The sequence below is a fragment of the Sus scrofa genome, chromosome 6 (assembly GCF_054392235.1).
Source record: "Sus scrofa isolate SSC_HxYL_T2T_F1_AM1 chromosome 6, Sscrofa_HxYL_maternal_Yorkshire_Landrace_v2.0, whole genome shotgun sequence".
Taxonomy (NCBI): Eukaryota; Metazoa; Chordata; class Mammalia; order Artiodactyla; family Suidae; genus Sus; species Sus scrofa.
This window is the reverse complement of record NC_139388.1, coordinates 103,768,523-103,791,052: the sequence shown is the minus strand read 5'-3', so window position 1 is coordinate 103,791,052 and position 22,530 is coordinate 103,768,523. Positions and strand designations below refer to the sequence as shown.

General features: G+C 48.9%; 1 protein-coding gene across 1 annotated transcript in view; it reads left to right on the top strand.

The window, feature by feature from the left end:
* The first annotated feature begins 4,105 nt into the window (after positions 1 to 4,105).
* Positions 4,106 to 22,530, top strand: part of LOC146402719 (uncharacterized) — a 59,662-nt gene continuing 41,237 nt past the window's right edge. Inside the window, exons 1-4 of the mRNA XM_084965708.1 lie at positions 4,106 to 4,149; positions 5,109 to 5,246; positions 6,116 to 6,196; positions 10,871 to 10,976. Coding sequence (XP_084821834.1) covers positions 4,106 to 4,149; positions 5,109 to 5,246; positions 6,116 to 6,196; positions 10,871 to 10,976 — 369 coding nt within the window. The remainder of the gene's footprint in view (positions 4,150 to 5,108; positions 5,247 to 6,115; positions 6,197 to 10,870; positions 10,977 to 22,530) is intronic.

The following is a 22,530-nucleotide window of genomic DNA, read 5'->3' as shown; positions in this document are numbered from 1 at the left end:
CTAGAGGGGGTGTGGAGAAAAGGGAACCCTCTTGCACTATTGTAGGGAATATAAGCTGGTACAACCACTATGGAGAACAATATGGAGGTACCTTAGAAAGCTATACATAGAACTACCATATGACCCAGCAATCCCACTCTTGGACATATATGTGGACAAAACGTTCCTTAAAAAAGACAAATGCACCCACATGTTCATTGCAGCACTATTCACAATAGCCAAGACTTGTAAAAAACCCAAATGTCCATTGACAGATGATTGGATTAGGAAGATGTGATATATATACCAAATGGAATACTACTCAGCCATAAAAAAGAATGACATAATGCCATTTGCAGCAACATGGATGGAACTAGAGACTCTCATTCTGAGTGAAGTAAGTTAGAAAGAGAAAGACAAGTACCATATGATATCACATATCTGGAATCTAATACATGGCACAAAGGAACGTTTCTACAGAAAAGAAAATCATGGACTTGGAGAATAGACTTGTGGTTGCCAAGGGGGAGAGGGAGGGAGTGGGATGGACTGGGAGCTTGAGGTTAATAGATGTAGACTATTGTCTTCAGAATGGATTAGCAATGAGATCCTGCTGTGTAGCACTGGAAACTATGTCTAGTCACTTATGTTGGAACATGATAATGTGAGAAAAAAAGAATGTATATATGTATGTGTAACTGGCTCACCATGCTGTACAGTAGAAAAAAAAATAAAAGGGGAAAAATGTCTACAAATAGTAAATGCTGGAAAGGGTGTGTAGAAAAGAGAACACTGTTACACTGTTGGTGTGAATGTAAATTGGTGCAACCACTATGGGAAACAGTATGGAGATTCCTCAGAAAACCAAAAATAGAATTACCATTTGATCCAGCAATCCCATTCCTGGGCATCTATCCAAAGAAAAGCATGACTCAAAAAGATACATGTGGAGTTCCCGTTGTGGCTCAGTGGTTAACGAATCTGACAAGGAGCCATGAGGTTGAGGGTTCAATCCCTGGCCTTGCTCAGTGGGTTAAGGATCCAGCATTGCCATGAGCTGCGGTATAGGTCACAGACAAGGCCCAGATCCCACGTTGCTGTGGTTCTGGCGTAGTTCAGTGGCTACAGCTCCAATTCGACCCCTAGCCTGGGAACCTCCACATGCCACAGGTGTGGCCCTAGAAAAGACAAAAAAAAAAAAGAAAGAAAGAAAGAAAAGACACATGTACTCCAATATTCACTGCAACACTGTATGCAATAGGCAAGACATGGAAACAACCTAAATGTGCATCAACAGAGGAATGGATAAAGAAGATGTGGTACATATACACAATGGAATATTACTCAGCCATTAAAAGGAAAAACATAACGGCATTTTTAGCAACATGGATGGACCTAGACATTATCATGCTAAGTGAAGTTAGTCAGTGAGACACCAAGAGCTTATGCTATCAATTGTATGTGGAATCTAAACAAAGGACACAATGAACTTCTTTGCAGCACAGATACTGACTTATCAGACTTTGAAAAACTTATGGTTTCCAAAGGAGACAGGTTGGGAGGGTGAGGGGATGCACTGGGGGTTTGGGATGCAAGTGCTATAAAATTGGGTTGTGATGATCGTTGTACAATTATAAATATAGTAAAGTTCATTGAGTAATAAAAAAAATTGTCTGGATCAGGGAAGACCAGGGTGTGTTTTGGTGTGTGGTTTCAGGGGCACCAGGAAGGTGGACCTTCCCAGAGTGTCCCCTGGTCCTGCATGTTGACCAGCCCACAGCAACCAGTCTGCTCTTCTGTGTTCAGAATCCTCACCCTTTTCTTTTCCATAGCTCCCTCCCCTAGGAGATCTAGAATGTTCTCCCTGGGAGATATATTCCTTTAGCTTAAGACTTGGACTCCTTTTCATCTATACCTAATACAATGTTAGATGTCACTTATATCTCAATTAAAGAAAAAAAGCTGTGGTGTAGGTCGCAGACACAGCTTGAATCTGGCGTTGCTGTAGCCCTGGCATAGGCTGGCAGCAACAGCTCCAGTTAGACCCCAGCCTAGGAACCTCCATATGCCGTGGGTACGGCCCTAAAAAGACAAATAAAGTAAAAGAAAATAAAATGAAATAAAATAAAATAGAATAATGAAAGTTTACATTTATTGGGTGCTTGCAAAAAAAAAAAAAAAAAAGACTTCTTTAAAATTTCAACCAACCAGTGTGAGAGGCCCCTATCACCCCAGAAGGAGAGCTCCCCCGCTGTGAGGACAGCCTGATGAGGGAGCCAGGAGAGGGCATGTCAGGCACCCATGGAGCAGGTCTCCATTCGCACAGCCCGCCACCTTCCCATCTCTGTCACTATTCTACCCTTTGGCCTACCTTTCACTGGGAGTGGGGACAGAGTGACAGTGTTTCTGAGCAGGACCACAAATGATGGTGAGGGCTAGCTGGCTTCCTGGGTCAGTCCCCTGGACACTGTCCCAGACCTTAGGACCTGCCCTTTGCAATAGAAAAAGGAACTGGTGGAGATGCAAAGGCCAACCCAGCAGTGGCCTGCAGGGGATGATGTGTCAGGTGGGGAGGGTGAACCAGGGCTGTGGAGTGGCCCAGAGCCTGACATGACCCAGAGGAAGGGATAGCACGGAGGCAGCCCTGGTGACTTCCAGTGGGTGACTGTGGGGGTGTGGGGAGGGTACGCATTTGCTCTGTTCTTCCTCCTGCCTGTTGGCTGCTTGGGGATGTCACTTAACCTCTTTGTGTCCCTACCCAGCAATCTGTTAAACAAGGATAACGATTCAGCCACTTGACCAACACACCCAGCCACCGAGGGTCACACAGAGCTTTAATATTGCTCAGGGAAACGTTCCAAGTCCCAGCCAGGCCATTTTTCCAGTGAGAACAGCTCCAAGAGAGGAGCCAGCTTGGAAGATGAGGCACGGTGCTTCCTGTTTGATGGAGGGGATTCTGGGTTACCATGCGAAACAGCAAAGGGGGAGCAGAGAGCATTCCTGGGGTGGGGGTGGGGGGGCCTGGGCAACCAGCAGAGCCAGCACCTCTTTCTCTGCACACATTTCCTGATCAGCATCTAACATCCTAATGCGCTTGCTCGTGTTAATGGTGGCCCAGAGGGTCAGATTCATCAAAGAGGACAGCATTTCTCTTTCAAGTGCAATTACAACCTTACTTATGTTATTGAAATTAATCAATCACTATTGATGGCCTTTAGTATTTTTATGTCACTTCAAGGGACCCTGACCAGCAGATCTGCAGTACCCGCCCCCCCCCAGGGTAGGCAGCTGTACCAGGAGGCCAGAATGTTCTCACCACGTAAAGGAGAAGCAAGGAAGGTTGTGTGGTTATTAACTTTTTAACACATAATGTCTATGTAAAGCAACATGCGATTTATGGTCTCGTATTTTCTCGGCCAAGAGCTTTGGCAATTTTTAATAGACCTGGATCCCAGACCTCCCTCTCTCACACCAGCACCACACGGGGGCGCGCTAGCGCATGGCAGGACTGCTTAGCTGGGTGTGGGAGCAGTTTCCAATCCAACAGCAGAGGTATCTGCATATAAATTGAGAAGCATCCACACTGGTCTCTTGCTAGTTTAATGCAAAGCATTTTTCCTAGCACAACACACAATAGATAACTTCACAGCACGGTAAAAATCATATCCATGTCTGAGCAAATCACAATTAAATCTATGGTAGGGAGTTTCAAATACTTCTCAATGTATAAGACTATACATTTTTTTTTTCTTTTTAGGGCCACACCTCTGCTGCATATGGAAGTCCCCAGGCTAGGGGTTGAATCAGAGCTGCAGCTGCCAGTCTACACTACAGCCACAGCCATGAAGGATCTGAGCCACATCTGTGACCTACACTATAGTTTGAGGCAACCCTGGATCCTTAACCCACTGAGTGAGGCCAAGGATTGAACCCACATCCTCATGGATACTAGTCAGGTTCTTAAGCCACTGAACCACAATGGAAACTCCTAAATATATATCTATATATCTTTACTCCGAGCCTCTTTCCTTCTTGCTGCTCTCAGGACTGGCCAGGCCATTGTTAGGAAGCACTGGACATGGTAGAAAGAACACAGCCTTGGGCTCAAAATGACATGGTTGGAGGCATGGTCGGGCTCTGTGTTGGCTACAGGGAAGAGCAGACCTCTGGGTTGGTGCGGAGGCAGGAGTCCAAGGGGCAGAGAGAAAGGATGACCAACTTGACCCAATTAGCCAGGGGCTTTCCTGGTCTGGGCAACACTCTTGGACTGGGGGAGATGGGAAGGGATGGTCAACCCGCAAGTGGAGGAGTAGGGAGGGAATTCCAGGAGGAGCAGTGACTGAACATGCATCCTGTGTCCATCCTGAGCCCTCCTGGGGGGACGCAAATGGGGACGGCCTGAGCTCTCGTGGGGGGACAGTGGCAACGGTGGAATGGGATGGGCAGGCTGGTACGTGGTGCTGGTATCTGCCTCCAGCTTCATGTGGCGCTGGGAGGCCAGTCTGGTTCAGATGAGTCAGGATGGTGAAATCTTAAAGGAAGCTCTTTCAGCTCCGTGGGCAAGAGATGACTTCCAGGGGCAAGAAAAAGGCCCTCTGGAATCAGCTTAAACAACTGGGATGAGGCCCACATGAGGAAAAGTAGCTAGCCTGGCTCTGGCTGCCCTCCACCCTGTGCCCCCCGCCCCCCGGCTCCGCCAAAATGGAGCAGGACCCTGCACGACCTTCTGGGAGGCAGAACCCCACCCCTCACCCCCCAGACCCCACCCCCACCTCTACTTTGTAGAAAAGCTTTAGCCTCCTAGGCCTTCCCTGAGTTTCCAAGAATAATTGTAATCAGAGAATCGAGAAAATGAAGAAACAAGGGCAACAGTCTAGTAGGGCAAAATAATCATAGTTGAGCCACAAAACAAAGTCAAGGACCTTTGGTTCCTCCTCAAGGGCTGTAGGTAGTGTCCTGAGCCATATCCTTCAGCTGTTTTGCAGCTTCGAGAACCCCCACCAGGTGGAAGCAGTTAGCTGCATGCTGCCTGCCAGTACATAGACCCCAGACCACCTGGACCCAGATTGACAATGCTGCCCAGGCTGATCAGGCTCCCTCCAACCCGCCCCTCTTCTGGCCTTTAAAAGCCCTTCCCTGAACGCCAGCAGGGAGTTTGTGTCTTTCTGTGCACGAGCTGCCTGTTCTCCTCGCTTGGCTCTGTGTTGGGTGCCCTGCCGTAAACTTTGCAGTTTCCTCCGCCACAGCATTGGCTTTTCTGCAAGCAGGTGAGTGGTCCCGAGTTTAGTTGGGTGACATGCCCTCCTGTGCGGCCTCACAGGCACCTGTGCGCTGAGCGATGCTGGACTCAGCCCCCAGGCCAGGTCCCCAGGGAGCATGCACCCCCTTCCTGTGGCTCAGGACGACGCTTCCCTTTAAGGGCCTAGAAAACTTCCCTTGAGTCTTGGGAGCCATTTCTGAGCCCATGTCTGTGGCCGGGTCCTGGCCAGTACCAGGCCAGAGGCCCTCGCTGATGCTTAGGTCAGGTAGGTTGGCCTTCCTGAAGCCACTGCCTGCTGGGGGATGGACACACACCAGGGAGAAGACGGCCGGGCCTAGGAAGGGTGCCTGGACACCAGCAAGACCACCATCTGACGACTCTGAGAAGTCGTAGGGGGAGGGATGGCGGTGTCAGGGGTTAGCTGGGTTCCGAGGCTGAGCGCAGGACCAAGCAGGAAGCAGGCTTTGGGTGCTGGCTGCTCTGCCGAGCTGGGCAGCCCCGGCCATGAGATGGGTCTGGGCATTGCCCCTTCACACAGGCCCTTCCTTCAGCCTCTGGGTGAGGTTCACCTCCCAGAGAAAACTGACCCCGAGAAGGCAGAGGAAGCCATGCCTGGACCCTGGACAGGACAGGTGAGGAAGTGCGTCCCCTCCAACCACCTGGCCCCGAGGTCCTGGGCCCCCTCCCCTGGTGCCCTCACAGCCCTGCCTTTCTGACAAGGGCTCCAAGGCCACCTGCTGCTGAAGTTCCTCTCGGGGCCCTGCAGGTTCTCAAGCATTCGAGGGTATCCCCAAGGTTAGAAGCGCCCATCAGGAGGAAGACAGGCTCCTTGGAGCAGTGTGGGCTCCCCATCTGACGTGCTGGCTTTTCCCACAGGCAGTATCAGTGTCTCACCTTGCAGAATCCTCCAGAACCTCTCACCCAGCCCCAGGCCCTGGATCTCACACCTGATTCAAGGTCAGTTCCAGAGACCTCCACCCAGAGGGGCTTAGCACTTGGGGGTGTTGAGTCTCTGTTACCCATGGGAGGTACTGCTAGACCAGCTGGGGTCAGATGGATCCAGGAGACAAGCTTCCCTGTACAGGATCCGGAATTTTTGTGGATAATGACAGGACTCCACTGAGGACTCATTAGGTCTGGTGGGTTCTCTAGTCCCCAGCCCAGGATGGGGGCTGACAGAGCCCTCTGGGCAAACGCCAACCATTCCTCAAAATTCTGGGTTTCAATGCCTGCTACCCTCGCCTGCATCAACCCATAAACCAGGGCTGGTTTCAGACTCAGCCCAGAGCCTGAAACTTAGCAGATTCTCAGTATGTGGAACTGAACTCTTCTTCACAGAAATCAAACACCGTGTTTGTGAATGTTGCTTTCATCAGCCTGTCATCTACCTATTTAGTTCTTGAGCTTTCTTTCGGGTAAGAAAATGATCCACTGAAAACTCGAATAGTAGGATCAATAACAGCCTTGGAAACAATTTATCCCTGCTGATCCCCACACGCCCAGACGCCAGGGCCATTTCAGCCTTAGTCTCCCCCCACCACGTGGAACTTTGCAGGAAAAAAAGAATGTCTTGGCTCTCAAATCCTGTTTGACTTTTAAAGCCCCTACTAGGATTCAGAGCAGAGCAAACCTCATTCTCGGCTTTTCCATGGGACGTGTTCTATTGGGCTGTTAAGCCAAGACAAGAGCTGCCTTGAGGTTGTTGAGGATGAAACGCTGACACCTGGAAGCACTTCTTTGCTTCCCCTGCAGGACAAGGTGGCGCAAGAACCAGGAGAGCTGGGCTGGGTAAATCCGCTTGCCAAGCCAGCATCAGCTGTGCTTTAAACACTACGGTTCACAGAGCAGCATTGTCTAAAGCCTCCGAAATCTAGCACGATCTTCCATCACAATTGCAAGCAATTCTGCCCTGATTACTATAACCCAGATGACCATGCTTTTTGCTGTACCAGGAGAAACTAATGAGATGGAGCGCTCTCAGAGGCGAACCTGCTGGCCCGGCGCCTAATGCGCCATGGGAGGCCTCAGGGAGCCCACCTCCTGGATTGCACATGCCTGCTCGCGGCGGAACGTGCTGATGTGTCTATCGATTGCAGCCGGCTGGAAGTGGACTGTGAAATAGAGCAGCAGGTGAGCGGGGAGCCCTGCGGGGGAGGCTGCTGAACCATCCTTCCCAGCACGGGCGCTGTCAGCATCATCACCAGAACAGTCTCTTCCCGGAACCAGGAACCAGGCAGTTACTGCCCAGAGCGCATGGGGCAGGGAGGTGGGAGCCGAGGTATGGTTTATTCCCTGATGTGCCTCCCAGCAGCTGGATGTTAATATGATCAAGGTGAGTCCAGACAGTGGGAGCTGCCAGTGATGAGTTTTTCCCAGACTTGTTCTTTTCAGCCCAAAGGGGAGGGAAGAAAATAGACTGGAAATCAGACACCGATGCGTTTCCTACACAATCCTAAGGCTGACAAAAGAGAAGGTGGAATGAGCAGAGTTGAGGCAGACAGCCGAAGCGCTCTCCCAGGAGGACCGGAAGGTTCCAGAAGCAGACACCTCCTGGCTGTCCCATGCACCCTGTCAGCCTCCCTGGTAGAGGGAACAGGGTACAGAGCTGGCTGGTGGCTCACAACCATGGTAAATGTTGGTATCATAGTTGTGTTCCTTCAAACCGGGTTTCACACATTTTCTTATCCAGCCTGGTTCTCTGCTGGGGTCGGCGCTCACATCATTAAATCAAGCAAATAAGAGAAAAGAAATGCTTTGCCCTGAATCTCTTCCGAGAAAGAGCTGCCAAAACCCTTTCTCCACTCCAGTTGCTGAATTCCCGTGAGACTCAATGTGACTGGCAAACCTAACACCTGTCCCTTAGCAAGTCTCTCTCTGCTGGGCTGTGAGCCAAATAAAATCCCGGGGCCAATAGCCATCACTGCACCTGTGGCCTGTTCTGTCTGGAAGTGCTGTCACCTGCACCTGGCAATGGTGCCCACTCAGTACGTGGGCTTAACTGACTTTCCCCAGATCAGTGTCTCCTGGAGAGGCTTGCCTGCACTCTGCACTGCACTTGTGGCCCACACTCTGGATGCTGAAACCAGAACTAAGTGGGTTCAGCCTCTTCATCTCACAAGAAGGAATGTGATGGTCTGTGCAAGAGGAGACACATGCACCCCACAATCTGCAACCGAGGCTCTGCTATAGAAGCTGGGGAACTTCAAGGCTTGGATCCATGTCAGGTTTGCACCCCTTTCCCCAGGCTGTCATCTGAACCAGGAGCAGAATCCCTGCCATGGTTGCTATGGAGACTAGCTATGTTAGCAGCGTCTCTCACCTTGACACCAAACCTGTAGATGTAGTGACTGAAAGATGACTCTGCTCTGCCCCCAGCTTTTTCCAAGTTCTAGAATACTCCTTCCTTCTTTGGCCATGGGGAATACTTTGACTCCAGTCTGGGGACTGATCCTGCTCCGCTGGGTGGTTCCTTGCAGGGAAGAACATCTGAGCCCTGGGGCCAGGCTGGCCATGGGATGGGACTTGCAGACATGGGTCAGATCACCTGGACCAAGCTCTCTCACAGCCAGGATTATCTCAGCACACTGAGATCCACCTTCAGTGACAACAGAGTTTTTCTGTGTGTGATGCTTCCAAGCTGGAAAACTGAGGCCAGCACAGAATCTGCCTGGGCTCCATCAGAGCTGCATGTGAATTCCTTGAAGGGAGTCTGTAGTTTTACTTTGAGCCCATAACCATTTTTTGAGCCTTTCCTCTATGCCAGGCACTGAGCTGGGGCACTCAGAGGGTTGATTCTGAGTCCTGCCAAGGAACTGGGGATCAGCAAAGGGTTAAGCCTTCAACCCCGGAAGAAAATACCAATACGGGAGTAGAAAATAACCCCTGGGCAGCAGGATTGGAGGAGGAAAAGGCACAGAGTGTGGAGATGGAGCTTCTCAGTGGGCCTCCTCTGTTCCCCTGCACTTGGCAGCCATGGCATCATGGTAGCTGGCCCTCCCCAAGGCCATGGGATCCATCACTCGACATGAGGCAGAATCCTTTTCCAGGAAATAAAATCCTATCAGCCTTGGCGATCAGGGGAACCTATAGAAACAGAATAAATATTTGAGTTAGTGAACTGCTAAGCCTTTACTCCTATATCCAGTAAGAAACTGCTCTGAAGACCAGTCTTGACCTCGCTGAGCCCACGCCCATTTACACAGAGTGCAGCATGGTGAGCTGGAGTCCTGGGGTCCTTCACACATGCCTTTGTGCTGCAGCCAGAGCTGTATTGGGGCCACTCTTCCAGCCTGGGACAGCTGACTGTCAAATGCACGTGGCCTTTGTGAGCCAGTGGTAAACTGCCTCTACCTTGCAACTGACCAGAAGAGGAATTCAGCCCATGGAAATCCAAACACTGCATGTCCAATTTTTATCTTACTTTCTGTTTTGTTTTTGTGTGCTGGCTGTCAGCACGTCACTAGCTTGCACACTTAACTTCCCAAAGCCTCAGTTTCCTCATCTGTTAATCTAGATAATGATACCAGTTTGAGTTTTTGGAGGAGACTTGAGGGAGAAAATGCACATCAAGCATGAGGTTTCTTGTCCAGCCCACGACTGGTCTCACTCAATACAGAGGAAAGACTGCCTAGGGGCAGTCATTTCCAAACACCCCATTCTTCCCACTGCTGCTCTAGTGGATCTGGGCCTCCTTCTGGGATTGCCAAGCTTGAGAAGTCTCCCTGAAGACCTGAAGAAACCACATGAGCGATTCCTGTGACCGGGGCTAGCTGCCTGAGCGTCCCTGTGGTGGAACAGGGATCACGTGAGTCACTGAGCCCTTTGAAGCCCCAGGAAGCTCGGCCACTCCCGAGTCTCTGATCAATAGGAAAACAGATAATGTACAAATTCAGTCTCTGATCGGCCCCTCCCCTCCTTAGACACGATATCTGTGGGTCTGACACAGCACCCCCAGCACATAAACCACCGCAATTCCACCAGACACTGCCAGCTGATGAAGTGTGTGAGCTGATTTTTAAGCTTCTTGGAAGGGACATTCACATGTCTTATCCAAGGAGTGTGTTCTGGTCTGCCATGTATCAGGAAGTCTTATTCAGAGCTTTACATTAAAAATTACCTCTTTCTGGAGTTCCTATTATGGCTCGGTGGGTTAAGAACGCAACTAGTATCCATGAGGATGCAGGTTTGATCCCCGGCCTCGCTCAGTGGGTTAAGGATCTGGCATTGCGTGAGCTGTGGTGTAGGTCACAGAAGCAGCTCAAATCTGGCATTGCTGTGGCGCTGGTGTAGGCCAGCAGCTGCAGCTCCGATTGGACCCCTGGCCCAGGAACTTTCATATGCCTCAGGTGTGGCCCTAAAAAGGAAAAAAATATATGTACTATTTTACCAATACCAGCCCCACACAGTTCTCTATAGAAAATTAAGAAATTGGCTTTCCTTTGAGGATAGCTGTTCTGCGCGTTGTGAATCTGTTCACATATGGCCATGTCTCTGTCTGCGGTGGAGTGAATGGGAGAAAGAGGCTGGCGCCAGCTCCCCACTGTCCAGGGGATCTTTGTAGGAGGAGGAAGGAATGAGCTGGTAAGCTGCGGGCACTGGTTTTGATGCTGAGACTGTTTGAATTTTTCCTAGTGCCTTTGATGACGAAAATGGCCCCAGGCCAGTTATGCCTCATTTCTCTGCTGGGGGATTCTTCAGCTGGACGCAGCCTTGCTCAGCGGGACCCGGCTTTCATGAGGTAATGCGAACCTGACCATCTTTGCACGCAGGGTACGTTTTCTTTCAGAGTCATCAGAAGACTAGGTCATTAAACTAATCAGACTGGAGGCTGTGGATATTATACCCTCCAATATGCAAGGTTGTCAGCCAGGGTAGCCTAGTTTTGATTATCTGAATCTTCCATACCTCTGTCATCATCTCAGAAAACCAGGTTGAGCCTTTGGAGGGCAAGAGCTGTAGCAGCAAAGAAGAACACCAGCGGCTCCAAGAAAAGAAGAATATATCCGGGTTTATCTAGAACAGCCAGCGAGTTTTGAGTGTTATTTTAATTTTTGGTTAGATGATTCCTAGGAGGTGGCCTTTAGGAATTTAATGCAATGAGCAGATATGGAGGAGACTCGTGAATGCTTCTCTGGCTTGACCCAACAGCCTGGATGGGAAGTTCATTGTTGGTGAACGTTGTTAATGATTGCAAGGCCCCGTTTGTCCCAGTGTCCCTTATGGGACCTGCCTCATGAGGGCCAGGTCCTGGGTAGGGCAGTTAGCTCTGGTCAACCACACAAGCTGGCCTGGGGTGTATTTCCCTTTTATTCCCTTGCTTCTTTGTGTCATTCACTCAATCACTCTTTTTCACATACTCCCACTGGCCAGCTTCCGTCCTTATCAGCAAAGATGGCGCTGGTGACCTCAGAGGGAAACCAAGATAAGTGCCAGTGTCCCACTGCTGGACCCAGGGGTGCTAAGGAGACGGAAGCAGCGTGTTGGGTGTGGGTGATCCACAGGAGGACAGACAGGGTTTAAGACTTGGTCTCATCTCAGAAACCTCAGGGGTGGTTGCTGGCAGCAGTGAGCCATCTGGCTTCCTGATGCTTCCTCTCCAGGAGAGATGAGACCAGCCATCCTTATGGAACGTGTGGTCTGGCCGCTTGTGGAAGGTAGCAGAACTTGACACACTGCCACACAACTGCCCTGTTAAAGCCAAAAGAAGTAAGTCCAGTGTGGCATCTGTAAATTCTGTGGTAACTCTATCCTTAGTTTTCTGAGGAACCTCTATACTGTTCTCCATAGTGATTGAACTTATATTCCCACCAATAGCGTAGGAGGCTTCCCTTTTCTGCGCACCCTCTCCAATATTTATTATTAGACTTTTTAATGATGTTCATTCTGAGCAGTGTGAGAAGTTGCTTCCTTGTGGTTTTGATGTTGAGTATTTTCTCATGTGCTTCTTGGCCATTTGTGTTTCTTTGGAGAAATGTCTATTTAGGTGTTCTCATTTTTCAAATGGGTGGTTGGTTTTTGTTGTTGTTGAGTACCATAAGCTGTTTGTATATTTTGGAAACTAAGCCCTTGTTGGTCATTGCATTTGCAGATGTTTTCTCTCATTCCATAGGTTGTCTTTGGGAGGTTTTTTATGGTTTCCTCTGCTGTGCAAAACTTGTAAGTTTGATTAGGTCCCATTTGTTTATTTTTCTTTTTATTTCTATTGCCTTGGGAGACGGACCTAAGAAAACTTCAATTTGATTTATGTCAGAGAATGTTTCACCTACAGTCTCTTCTAGGAATTTTATGGTGTCATGTCTTTAAGTCTTTAAGCCATTTTGAGTTTATTTTTGTGCATGGTGTGAAGATGTGTGCTAACTTCATTGATTTGCAAGGAGCTGTCCAGTTTGAAAACCCTAACTTAATTCATGGGGTAGCTCTAGAAAAGCAGCATTATAATCCCTGATTTATAAATGAGGAATTAGGGTTTAAAGCAGTTAAATGGAAAACTATACCCTTTTATAGACTCATGCGCAAACTAGATTTCAAAAATCCTGGAGGGCAAACTGTGCCACACACCCACACGCCCACACACCCCTACCTGCCCCAGGACAGCACTGGGAAGAAGAAGTGGGAGTTTTTGCTTTTCTTGGTTAAACAAAGACATATTATCGCCCACCTCCCCAGAGCGCACCTTGCGCTGCTCTCTCCCTCCCCTCCCCCTCCCTCCAACCCCTCCGAGGGCAGAGCCGCATCCCCTTCCCCTGCACGGTGTGCTGAACAGCTCCCTACTCACAGAGCCTGGATCACCCCCATCAGTCCAGCGCTTACTGAGTGCCAGCCACCAGTCCATCGCCCGGCCAGCACCAAGTCAGTGAAAACCGGCCAGGGTCAGGGCCGTGCAGTCCTCCCACCTGGGCTCAGGCCCCTCGTGTGGAGCCTGGTCATTTGTGGGACCAAACCTGGTGCTCTGTTCTCCAAGGGGCTGGAATGCAGGAGCCCTGAGGGAGGGGCCTCAGGATCTGGGGAGGAGTGGGAGGGAGAGAGGAGGAAACCATGTACCCATCACACCTTAAGTGAGATGCCAGCCAGTGTTAGGGGGACCCAGAGGGGGCACCCACCCGGCCAGGATGGGCCCTGGCAGCCTTCATAGAGCACACCTGGCAGTCAAGCCTTCAGGCTCGTGGAAAAGGCTGGGCTGGGCATATAGAAGCAGCCTGGTCTCCAGTGAGTAGGAACACTTGGGGGTGGGAGGGGGGGCTGGAGAAGAGGCCACATAACTGGTCACCAAGGCCATGAAGCCCTCAGGGCCCACCTGTTGACGAAGGTGATGGGGCAGAACTGAAGCCTCCTCTCTCGGTGTTGACAGGGGAACTGCCAGTGAAGGGGGGGGGCCGAAGATGGCAGGTCGGTCTGGGACTCAGTGAGGTGCCTCTGGACACCCAGACATGGTGGCCAACGGTGCAGGACCTGTGGCCTGGCACCGGGGGTACCCTCTGTGAGGGGGAGATTGTGGGGTGCTGTGGGGCCATGGGAGAGGCTGCACTTGGGTGAGAAGGGAGTAGAGGAGTGGACACTGGCACTTGAGAGCAGCTAGAGGAAAGGAGCTTCCCAGGCCTCAGAGAGGCGGCTGTACGGCAGTTCTCAGGAGGAAAACCCAAAAGGAAATGATGGAGTCGACTATGTCAAGCAAAGGGCTTTGCTCAACAGTGTCAAGTGCTTAGACTCGATCAGGAAGATGAGGCTGAAGAATGAACCCAAACTTGAGCAACAAGGAGGCCAGTGTGGCCTCAGTGAGAACTGCCAGGGCTGCTGCAGGCAGGCTGCAGGCCAAAGAGAGGCAGGAGGTATGGGGTACAGCGAGAGGAAGGAGGCTCCCCTCAACATCGGAGCTTCTCCAGAAGGGTAAGATTTCGTATTTAATAGACCTGGGCAGAAATGACAAGGGCTAATAAATGGAGATGATAAAACTTGGAAGTAGGCAAACAGGAAACAGAGAGATTCATGGCTACTTTTGCGGTTGGGATGGACCATCTTCTGGGAATTCGCAAAGGCCACCCCACTGGACAGTGACGGGATGGTGGTGAGTCCCTCCTGCGCCTGATGCTGTGCCATTGACTGTAATCCTTGGACATCTTCCGCTGGGCAGTCATCATGGCCCTTCGACAGATGGGACCCCTGAGGCTCAGAGGACCTGGTGGCATCTGAGCAGAGGCTTTGAGGAGCCTGGAGAAGAAAGTTCTGTTGCAGGAACTGGGAGAGAGCTGGCGAGGGACCCATCAGAGGATGGCTGAGCAGCGCCAAGTACCCAGCAGGGACTGGAAACTGCGCTGCTAACAGTCTGCGTCCAAGTGATGCTGTGTGTTCAGCCACCCAGGTTTCGAAGGAAACAGCAGAAAGTTGGCCTGACCTAGGACTGCAATCTTGCTGGGCCCGGTTGGGGCTAGGGTTGAGATAGAGCAGCAAATCTCCCTCCTGCATCACCTGGGGTGCTTTCAAAGATCAGGGATGCCCGTCTTGCAAGATCCTGGTTTAATTAGCTGGGACGGAGCCCTGGGCAATGCTGACCAGGACAGCTCCCTAAAAATTGGAATGTGCAGTCAGGGCTGGGAGCTCCTCAAAGTGGAGCTTCTCCAGTTGGCCCACAGCAGCTGTATCAGCATTGTCTGTTTCTCAGAAATGCAGAGACCTGGGCTCCATCCCAGACCTCTGGGGCAGGGCCCCGCCAGCTGTGTTTGAGCACATCCTCTGGGAGACCCTGATGAACCCTGAGGTTTGAGAGCCACTGGCTGAAGGGATCGAGAAGAACAGTTGCATTTCAGATCTTCTGAGCTGGAGTCAGCCTGGGGGCAGGTCCAGGATGACACTGATGTGGAATGGAGAATCGGTCACTGGAGTTCAGAGCACAGCAACGCTGGGGCACAGCTCTGTCGCTGTGGGACTGAGCTGGCTCAGGCGACGTGGGACTTTGCACACGCACAGGGTTTGGAGCCTCGGTGCACAGATGTAGGGAGGTAAGAAAGAAGACTGCCTGGCAGGTGCTGTGAGCTGAGCGCTTTGAATAAGGAGTGTGATTCCTCAGGACAGTTTGGGGAGCAGGCGCATCCTGCCCTTGCCTCCGGGTCCCATGGGGTCAGTGTAGGCAGTGGGTGGAGAGGTGAGGATGCTGAAACTGGATGGTGAGAGCAGAGAGCCCTGCAGGGAGGGGGTGAGTGCAGCTGGGCGCCTGGACTGCATCCCAGCCCTGCTACTCTGCTCTGCAGCCTGGGAGACTGACTTAACCTCTCTGAGCCCCAGGTCCTTCACCTGTAAAACGACAGTGATGGTAGTAGGACCGAGGCCATGGGCACCAGACATGGTGGAGCCACTTGTGTCTAGGATCAGGTTGCTTCCTAGTGGGTACAGATGGAGTCTGGGTGTTTCCAGAGCTTTCGAACATATCACTGTCCAGCCCAAGATCATAAACACATATGCCAGAGTCACTTCATGCGATTCTAATGTGCTCCCAGTCTGCGCCTCTGGATCAACTCTGAGGTCCCTGCTGGAAGGCAGAGGGCAGGGCAGGGGAAGTGGGCGAGGTTCTGGGTCCTTTGAGAACCTCCCACTCGGACATGACCACCAGACCCCCTCCCCACCTCAGGCCCCTGGGTCCAAGTGTCAAGCTCTGCTAGCCCTCCTGGGCCACGTGGACATGTGTTAGACCTCACAGTCACAGCTGGGCAGGAGGAAGGCACTTTTGCCAAGAACCACCTGCCCAGATGTGACATAAGTGTGTCACCACTGCACTGTACTTTGTTCAGGAAAATGCTGTGTCCAAACCGAAAGCAGAGTTCTAGCTGGGCCCCCATCCCCTGCCCTTGCCCTTGAGACCTTGAATTAAGTGCTTTCCAATGGAATCAGGCTATGAGGAACCCCGTGCTTCTTGCCTATTAATAGCAGAAACCAACCCATTTTGAAAATTACTGTGAGAAATGTCTTCCTGGGGATTTATGGGACAAAAATTGTTCCTCTTTAAGCATTTAAACAAAGTTTGTAAGAAAAAAAGGTGGTGCCTAGAACAGCCATGTACAAAACGTTTCCATATGTGCTTTTATATAGGATCTATATCCTATTAACACATCAAAATCACATACAGGAGTTCCGTGGTAGCATTGTGGTTAAGGATCCAGCGTCATCACTGCTGTAGCTCCTGTCACTCCTGTGGCACAGGTTCAATCCCTGGCCCAGGAACTTCCCCATGCTGCTGGTGTGGCCAAAAATAAAGTCACCTAGTAACAAATTAAGAAACCATTAAAGGAGAAAAAGTGTTGCTGCCTCTGCATCTTAACCAGGATGGAGATGGTGCATGCTGGCCTCCAGCTGGAGATCTGTGACGGGGGTGTGCCTGGGACCTAGAAAAGCCTTTGCTGTAGCTACAGAGCCATCTCGTGGTTCTGGGCAGCATTAGCGCAAGGAAGCCCACCCAGCCCTTCCCAGTGCCTCAGCTCCGCTCACAGGCTGGATGAAATCCACTCTGCATGTTTGCAGAACCCTTCTGGGGTGGGGGAATGTGAATCAGACGAGAAGGGCAGCTGATGACGAGGGCAGGTTCAAGAACCCACGAGAACCTGAGCCCAGGGAAATCTCTAAAGCTTTAGGAATAAGATGTTCCATCCACTGTCTCCACAATCAGCTCCCTGTTGGGACTGGGAGAAAGAGTGCTCCAGCCTCTTCTCTCTGACCTGAAAGCAGTAACAGGAGATGGGAGACATTTCCAATTTTCAGCAGTTCTCAAGGCCCAAAGTCTAGCTACCTTTGGGAAAAGAAATTTCAGCAGGATGCATCCAACCTCTCAGGGTTCCTGTGTTTCTGTCAAACAGTGCAGGTCATTGTCCTCACTCTGGAATGCAGCTTCCCCACGTCGTCTTGTTTTGGGGGGGACACGCACAGACTGCCCCCAAACCCACTCTGTGGTCTTTCCACTTTTCATGACAGCTGGTTTGTTAATTATGACTGCTGCATAGCCTGGAGAAAATCTAATACAAATCTTGATCAAATCACCTAAAAGGAATAATATGGTAACTTCTCAAACCATTTGGAATAAGCCCGAGACTGCAGAGTATATGAGGAATAACTTAAGATCCACAATAACTGTGATATTTTTTTATGATTTTTTTCCATTATAGCTGGTTTATAGTGTTCTGTCAGTTTGCTACTGCACAGTTACATATACATATATACTCTTTTTTCTCACGTTACCATGCTGCATCATAAGTGACTAGTTATAGTTCCCAGTGCTATATGGCATGTGATAGATATTATGATGGTTGAATTTTTTTATTAACTTTTAAAAATTAAAAAAAAGGAGTGCCAGATGTAGCTCAGCAGATTAAAAACCTGACTGTATCCATAAGGATTTGGGTTCAATCCCTGGCTTCACTCAATGGGTTAAGGATCCCTCATGGGCACGAGCTGCAGTACAGGTTGCAGCTGCAGCTCTGATTTGACCCCTAGCTTGGTAACTTGCATATGCCACAGATGTGGCAGTAAAAAAATAAAATAAAAATGCAATATTTGAGATTAGGTGTTTGGAAACAAAAGTAGTTAAATACATCTGAAGTGACTTTGAATCTTGGGATATCTTTGAAGAGGTTGTATGTTACCTGATTCCAATGACGCAAATCTCTCTGAGGGTCCAGGAGCTTGGCTTGCAAGCATTTATTATGCTTTTGATTACGAGGCAATATGTTTTCATTATATAAATAGCATAAGTATAAAAGGAAGATAAATTTCTTATATTCCTATTGCTGTTAATATTTCATTGTATTACTCTCAGGATTTTTTGGTCTTACCTAGCTTTTGAAAACAGGTGGGGATAATTATTATTCTTTCATTTTCTGCTAATGTAAAATACTATCTCCATGTTACCAGATTCTTTGTGAACATCATTTTAGTAACAGCACAATTCTCACACAGACCAAAAGTTATGTGCAGCTATACCTGTGTGCATCTGCCCAACCCCCTCAACTGTATGTCTGTGATCCCCCTGCCCTCCGGGGTCCAAGTTGCATTTTAAGGTGGTCTGATCTCCTGCCTTACCACCGTGAATGCTCGAGATCTCATCTGATCTCCAAAGCTAACCAGGGCCGGGCCTGGTGAATACTTGGATGGGAGAGTGCCTAGGAAGAGCGGCTGCTGTAGGCTTGGAGTTCCCCAGTGGTGCAGTGGGAAAGGATCCGGTGTGGTCACTGCAGGAGCTCAGGTTGCTGCTGTGATGCGAGTTCAGTCCCTGGCCCGGGCACTTCCACAAGCCATAGGTGCAGCCAAAAAAATAGAATAAAAAAATAAGATGGTCAGTTTCACGGCTTTTTGGTGAGCAGGTTGGTAGGGGGCAGGAGTGAGAGGGCACCACCGTAGTGACCCAGGCCCCAGAGGACAGCACCCTGGCTGAGGTGGAAATGGTGGCCATGGAGAGAAGGGGACAAACAAGGATTTTGCCGAGAGACTGTACCGGACTGGCACATGGCTTAGCAATGAACATGAGGAACCCAGTATGACTTCTGGCTTCTGGCAGAAGTGATTGGGGAGATCATGGTGCCATTCACTGTCATAGGAAAATCTGGGGAGAGTGGGGAGCTGGCTCTGGGGAGGAAATCAAGAGACTTTTAAGACGTGGTGATTTTGCTGCATTTCAGACGAGGAGGTTCTCTGAAAATGCCAAGTGGACGTGACCCTGAATCCTCGCTGGTCTCCAGTTCCTCCTCTGGGAAAGGAGATGATGGGCTAAAAGCCATCACCCCTCCCCCACCCCAGCAGCCTCCATCCCAACCCTCCCGTCCAGCGTGGCCACTCTGCAGGAGTTGCAGCTGGACGGGTTGGCCTTTGTCTCAAAGAAGTCCGGGGTAAGACATACACTGGGCAGACAGCAGCACAAAGGTGGTACTTAAGTTCAGGAGAACTTACCATGATCATCTCAGAAGAAGGCGTGGAAAGAAAAGAGCAGATGATTCAGCACAGCCTGAGCCCAAGGGAGCCCTCGTCAAGTGGTCTGGGAAAAAAACGGCCTGATCATTGCAGTTCTTCCAGCACTTCTGAAAGAAGGTGGACAAACCCACAGAAAAACTATTTAAAAATCAAGCAACTCAAGATTTCCTGCTAGCTGAGGAATAGTAACAATAAAATCACCCCACCTTCGAGGACAGGGACCCCATTAAATCTAGGGGCTCTGCAAACCCCAAGAAAGGCTTGTTTTTGTTTTGCATAAAGACCTTTTTTGGAGTTCCCGTTGTGGCGCAGCAGAAATGAACCTGACTAGTATCCACAGGGATGCGGGTTTGATCCCTGGCCCCATTCAGTGGGTTAAGGATCCAGAATTGCCATGAGTTATGGTGTGTGTCCCAGAGGTGACTGGGATCCGGTGTTGTTGTGGCTGTGGCGTAGGCTGGCAGCTGTAGCTCTGATTCAACCTCTAGCCTAGGAATCTCCATATGTCAGGGGTGAGGTCTTTAAAAAAACAAAATGTTTCTATTCAAACCACTGGAAACTGAAGGTATGATATGAAAGTCTGACAGTTGATTCCATGGTGGAATGCGTTAATGAAGCGTAAGCAAACAATGATAGGAAACGTAATTGTTTCTGAAGGAGGGAATTACCAAAGGTTATGTGTGCCTCAGTAATTCTTCAGGAGGGACCAGGACATGAGCCAGTGGCGAGTTTTGCCCACATACAGTGAAAAGCAGAAGCGTGAATAAAAACCGCAAACCCAAACAACAGTGACTACAGGTCCGAATTAAGTAATTCATACCAGAAGCAATTCTGTCCTTTTTTAATGTAAAATTGGGCAACTTCCCAGCATCTTTCTTTTTCTCATCAAGATAAGTAAGTTTTCTGCCCCATTGGGCATCAGGCTAATTTCTAGCTTCTTTGTATATTAGAGGTAAATTTAGAAACTACAATAGGATTAAACAGAAGACACGGTGCTTGCTCACACACTTTCATCTAAAACAATTTAATTTCCAAAACTGCTACCTAAACTAAAACGAACAAGATCATTTTCATTTTCAAATTACAGGTTACTAAAAATCACAGCCCAGTAGCTTCTAGCTCGGGAAAATCCTCTTACTATGAGTCTCCACCCACCATTTGTGACTGTGAAAAATGAAACTTTAAAATCAAGATTTTTTTTTCAGACTCTAAGTATGGCTATTCTTTGCTCAAAAATAACCTCAGCTGTATTATGTTCATAAAAATAATGATGGTTTCCTTCTCCAGGATAAGGAATATCAGACCTTCCCGCAGTATATCAGAAGCCAATATAAATAAGAATGTTCTTTTTAATGAATAATTCAGATAATTTTTTAAAATCAATATCCAGGAGTTCCCTGGTGGCTCAGGGTTAGGGATCAGGCTGTGGCTCAGATCGCTGCTGTGGCACAGGTTCAATCCCTGGCCCAGGAACGTTCATGTGTTGCAGGCATAGCCAAGAAAAAAAAAAAATCCAGCTTCTAAAGCATAGCATTTTTCTAGCGTTATTTTAGTTTGCTGCAAACTAGAATATCATAGGTTCTATAAAAATTACTGATACGATGGAAAATAATTTGGCTATAGCTTTATTGCTTGGGGGAAATATGTTACATGCTCCTTGTAAAATAACACGTACATAATACAGAGAAGTGCAAAAGGAAATCGAAATCACCTCCCATTGTGTCACCTAGAGTTAGCTACAGATCACATTTCCAGCGCATACGTACAGTCTCTTTCTCTGTGAGTAATTGTGCACTCTACACCCACACACACCTCATCCCACACATACAATATGAGAGCGTGTTGTCAATACTTCCTAGGAGTCTTTTTTCCTTAGTGTATCATGAACTGCTTCCTCTGCGATTTAATAGTCGGCTCATGGTTTTTAATGTCTATATAGGACTCCATCCTAGAGCCGTGCCCACATTTATTTAACATGCCCACACGATTGAACATTGGGTGTGTATTTTTCCATTTAAAAATAATGGTGCAGGAGTTCCCGTCGTGGCGCAGTGGTTAACGAATCCGACTAGGAACCATGAGGTTGCGGGTTTGGTCCCTGCCCTTGCTCAGTGGGTTAAAGATCCGGCGTTGCCGTGAGCTGTGGTGTAGGTTGCAGACGCGGCTCGGATCCCGCGTTGCTGTGGCTCTGGCGTAGGCCGGTGGCTACAGCTCCGATTTGACCCCTAGCCTGGGAACCTCCATATGCTGCGGGAGCGGCCCAAGAAATAGCAAAAAGACAAAAAAAATAAAAAAAATAAAAATAAAAATAATGGTGCAACGCATCCTCTGTATATAGATTTTTGTTTATATCTCTGTTGACTTCGAATATACATCTACATATAGGATGATTGTATCTGAGGGCGTGTTACATGTGTTAAAAAATTGGCAGGGGGGACTTCCCATTGTGGCTGAGCAGGTTAAAAACCCATCTTTTGTCTCCTTGAGGATGCGAGTTTGATCCTTGGCCTTGCTCAGTGGGTTAGGGATCCGGCATTGCTGCACGCTGCAGTGTGGGTGGCAGATGTAGCTTGGATCTGGCATTGCTGTGTCTGGGGTGTAGGCGGGCAGCTGCAACTCAGATTCAACCCCTAGCCTGGGAACTTCCATATGTTGCAAGTGTGACCCTAAAAAGAAAAGGAATTTTTTTTTATCAAAAGACTTTTTTAGGGCAGTTTTAGGTTCACAGCAACTTGAGAGGAAAGGATGGCGGTCCCCCCACAACACCTCCTGCCCCCACACAGGCACAGCCTCCTCTATTATCCACAGACCCCACCAGATGGGACGAGCCTACACTGACACATCACAATCACCCGAAGTCCACTGTTGTACATTTGATAGGTTCGGGCAAACATTTAATGATATGTGTCCAGCTTTATAGTGTCATACAGGGTACTTTCACGGCCCTAAAAATCCTCTGGTTATACGCATTTTTTTTTTCACTGAAGGTGGACCAATTCCTATTCTACCAATATATATGGGAGTTCCTATGTCCCTGAATTCTTACAATACTAAGAATTATCATAAGAAAAGACAACCTTGCCAATTTCGTAGCTGAATAGTGAAATCTCATTTGTATTTTTTAGTGAGTTTTAATGGCTCATATACGAATTTTATGTCTACTCGTGCCCTCTGCCTATTTTAAAGTTGGGTGTTATCTTTTTTATTGCTTTGAAAGGAATATTTATCTTCTCTATTTTCATGTATGTTGTAACTATTTTTTTCTAGTTTAGGGATGACCTTTTACTTTCTGTATTTAGTGATGGCATTTTTTTAACATATAGAAGTTTTCATTTTTATATAGTCAAATC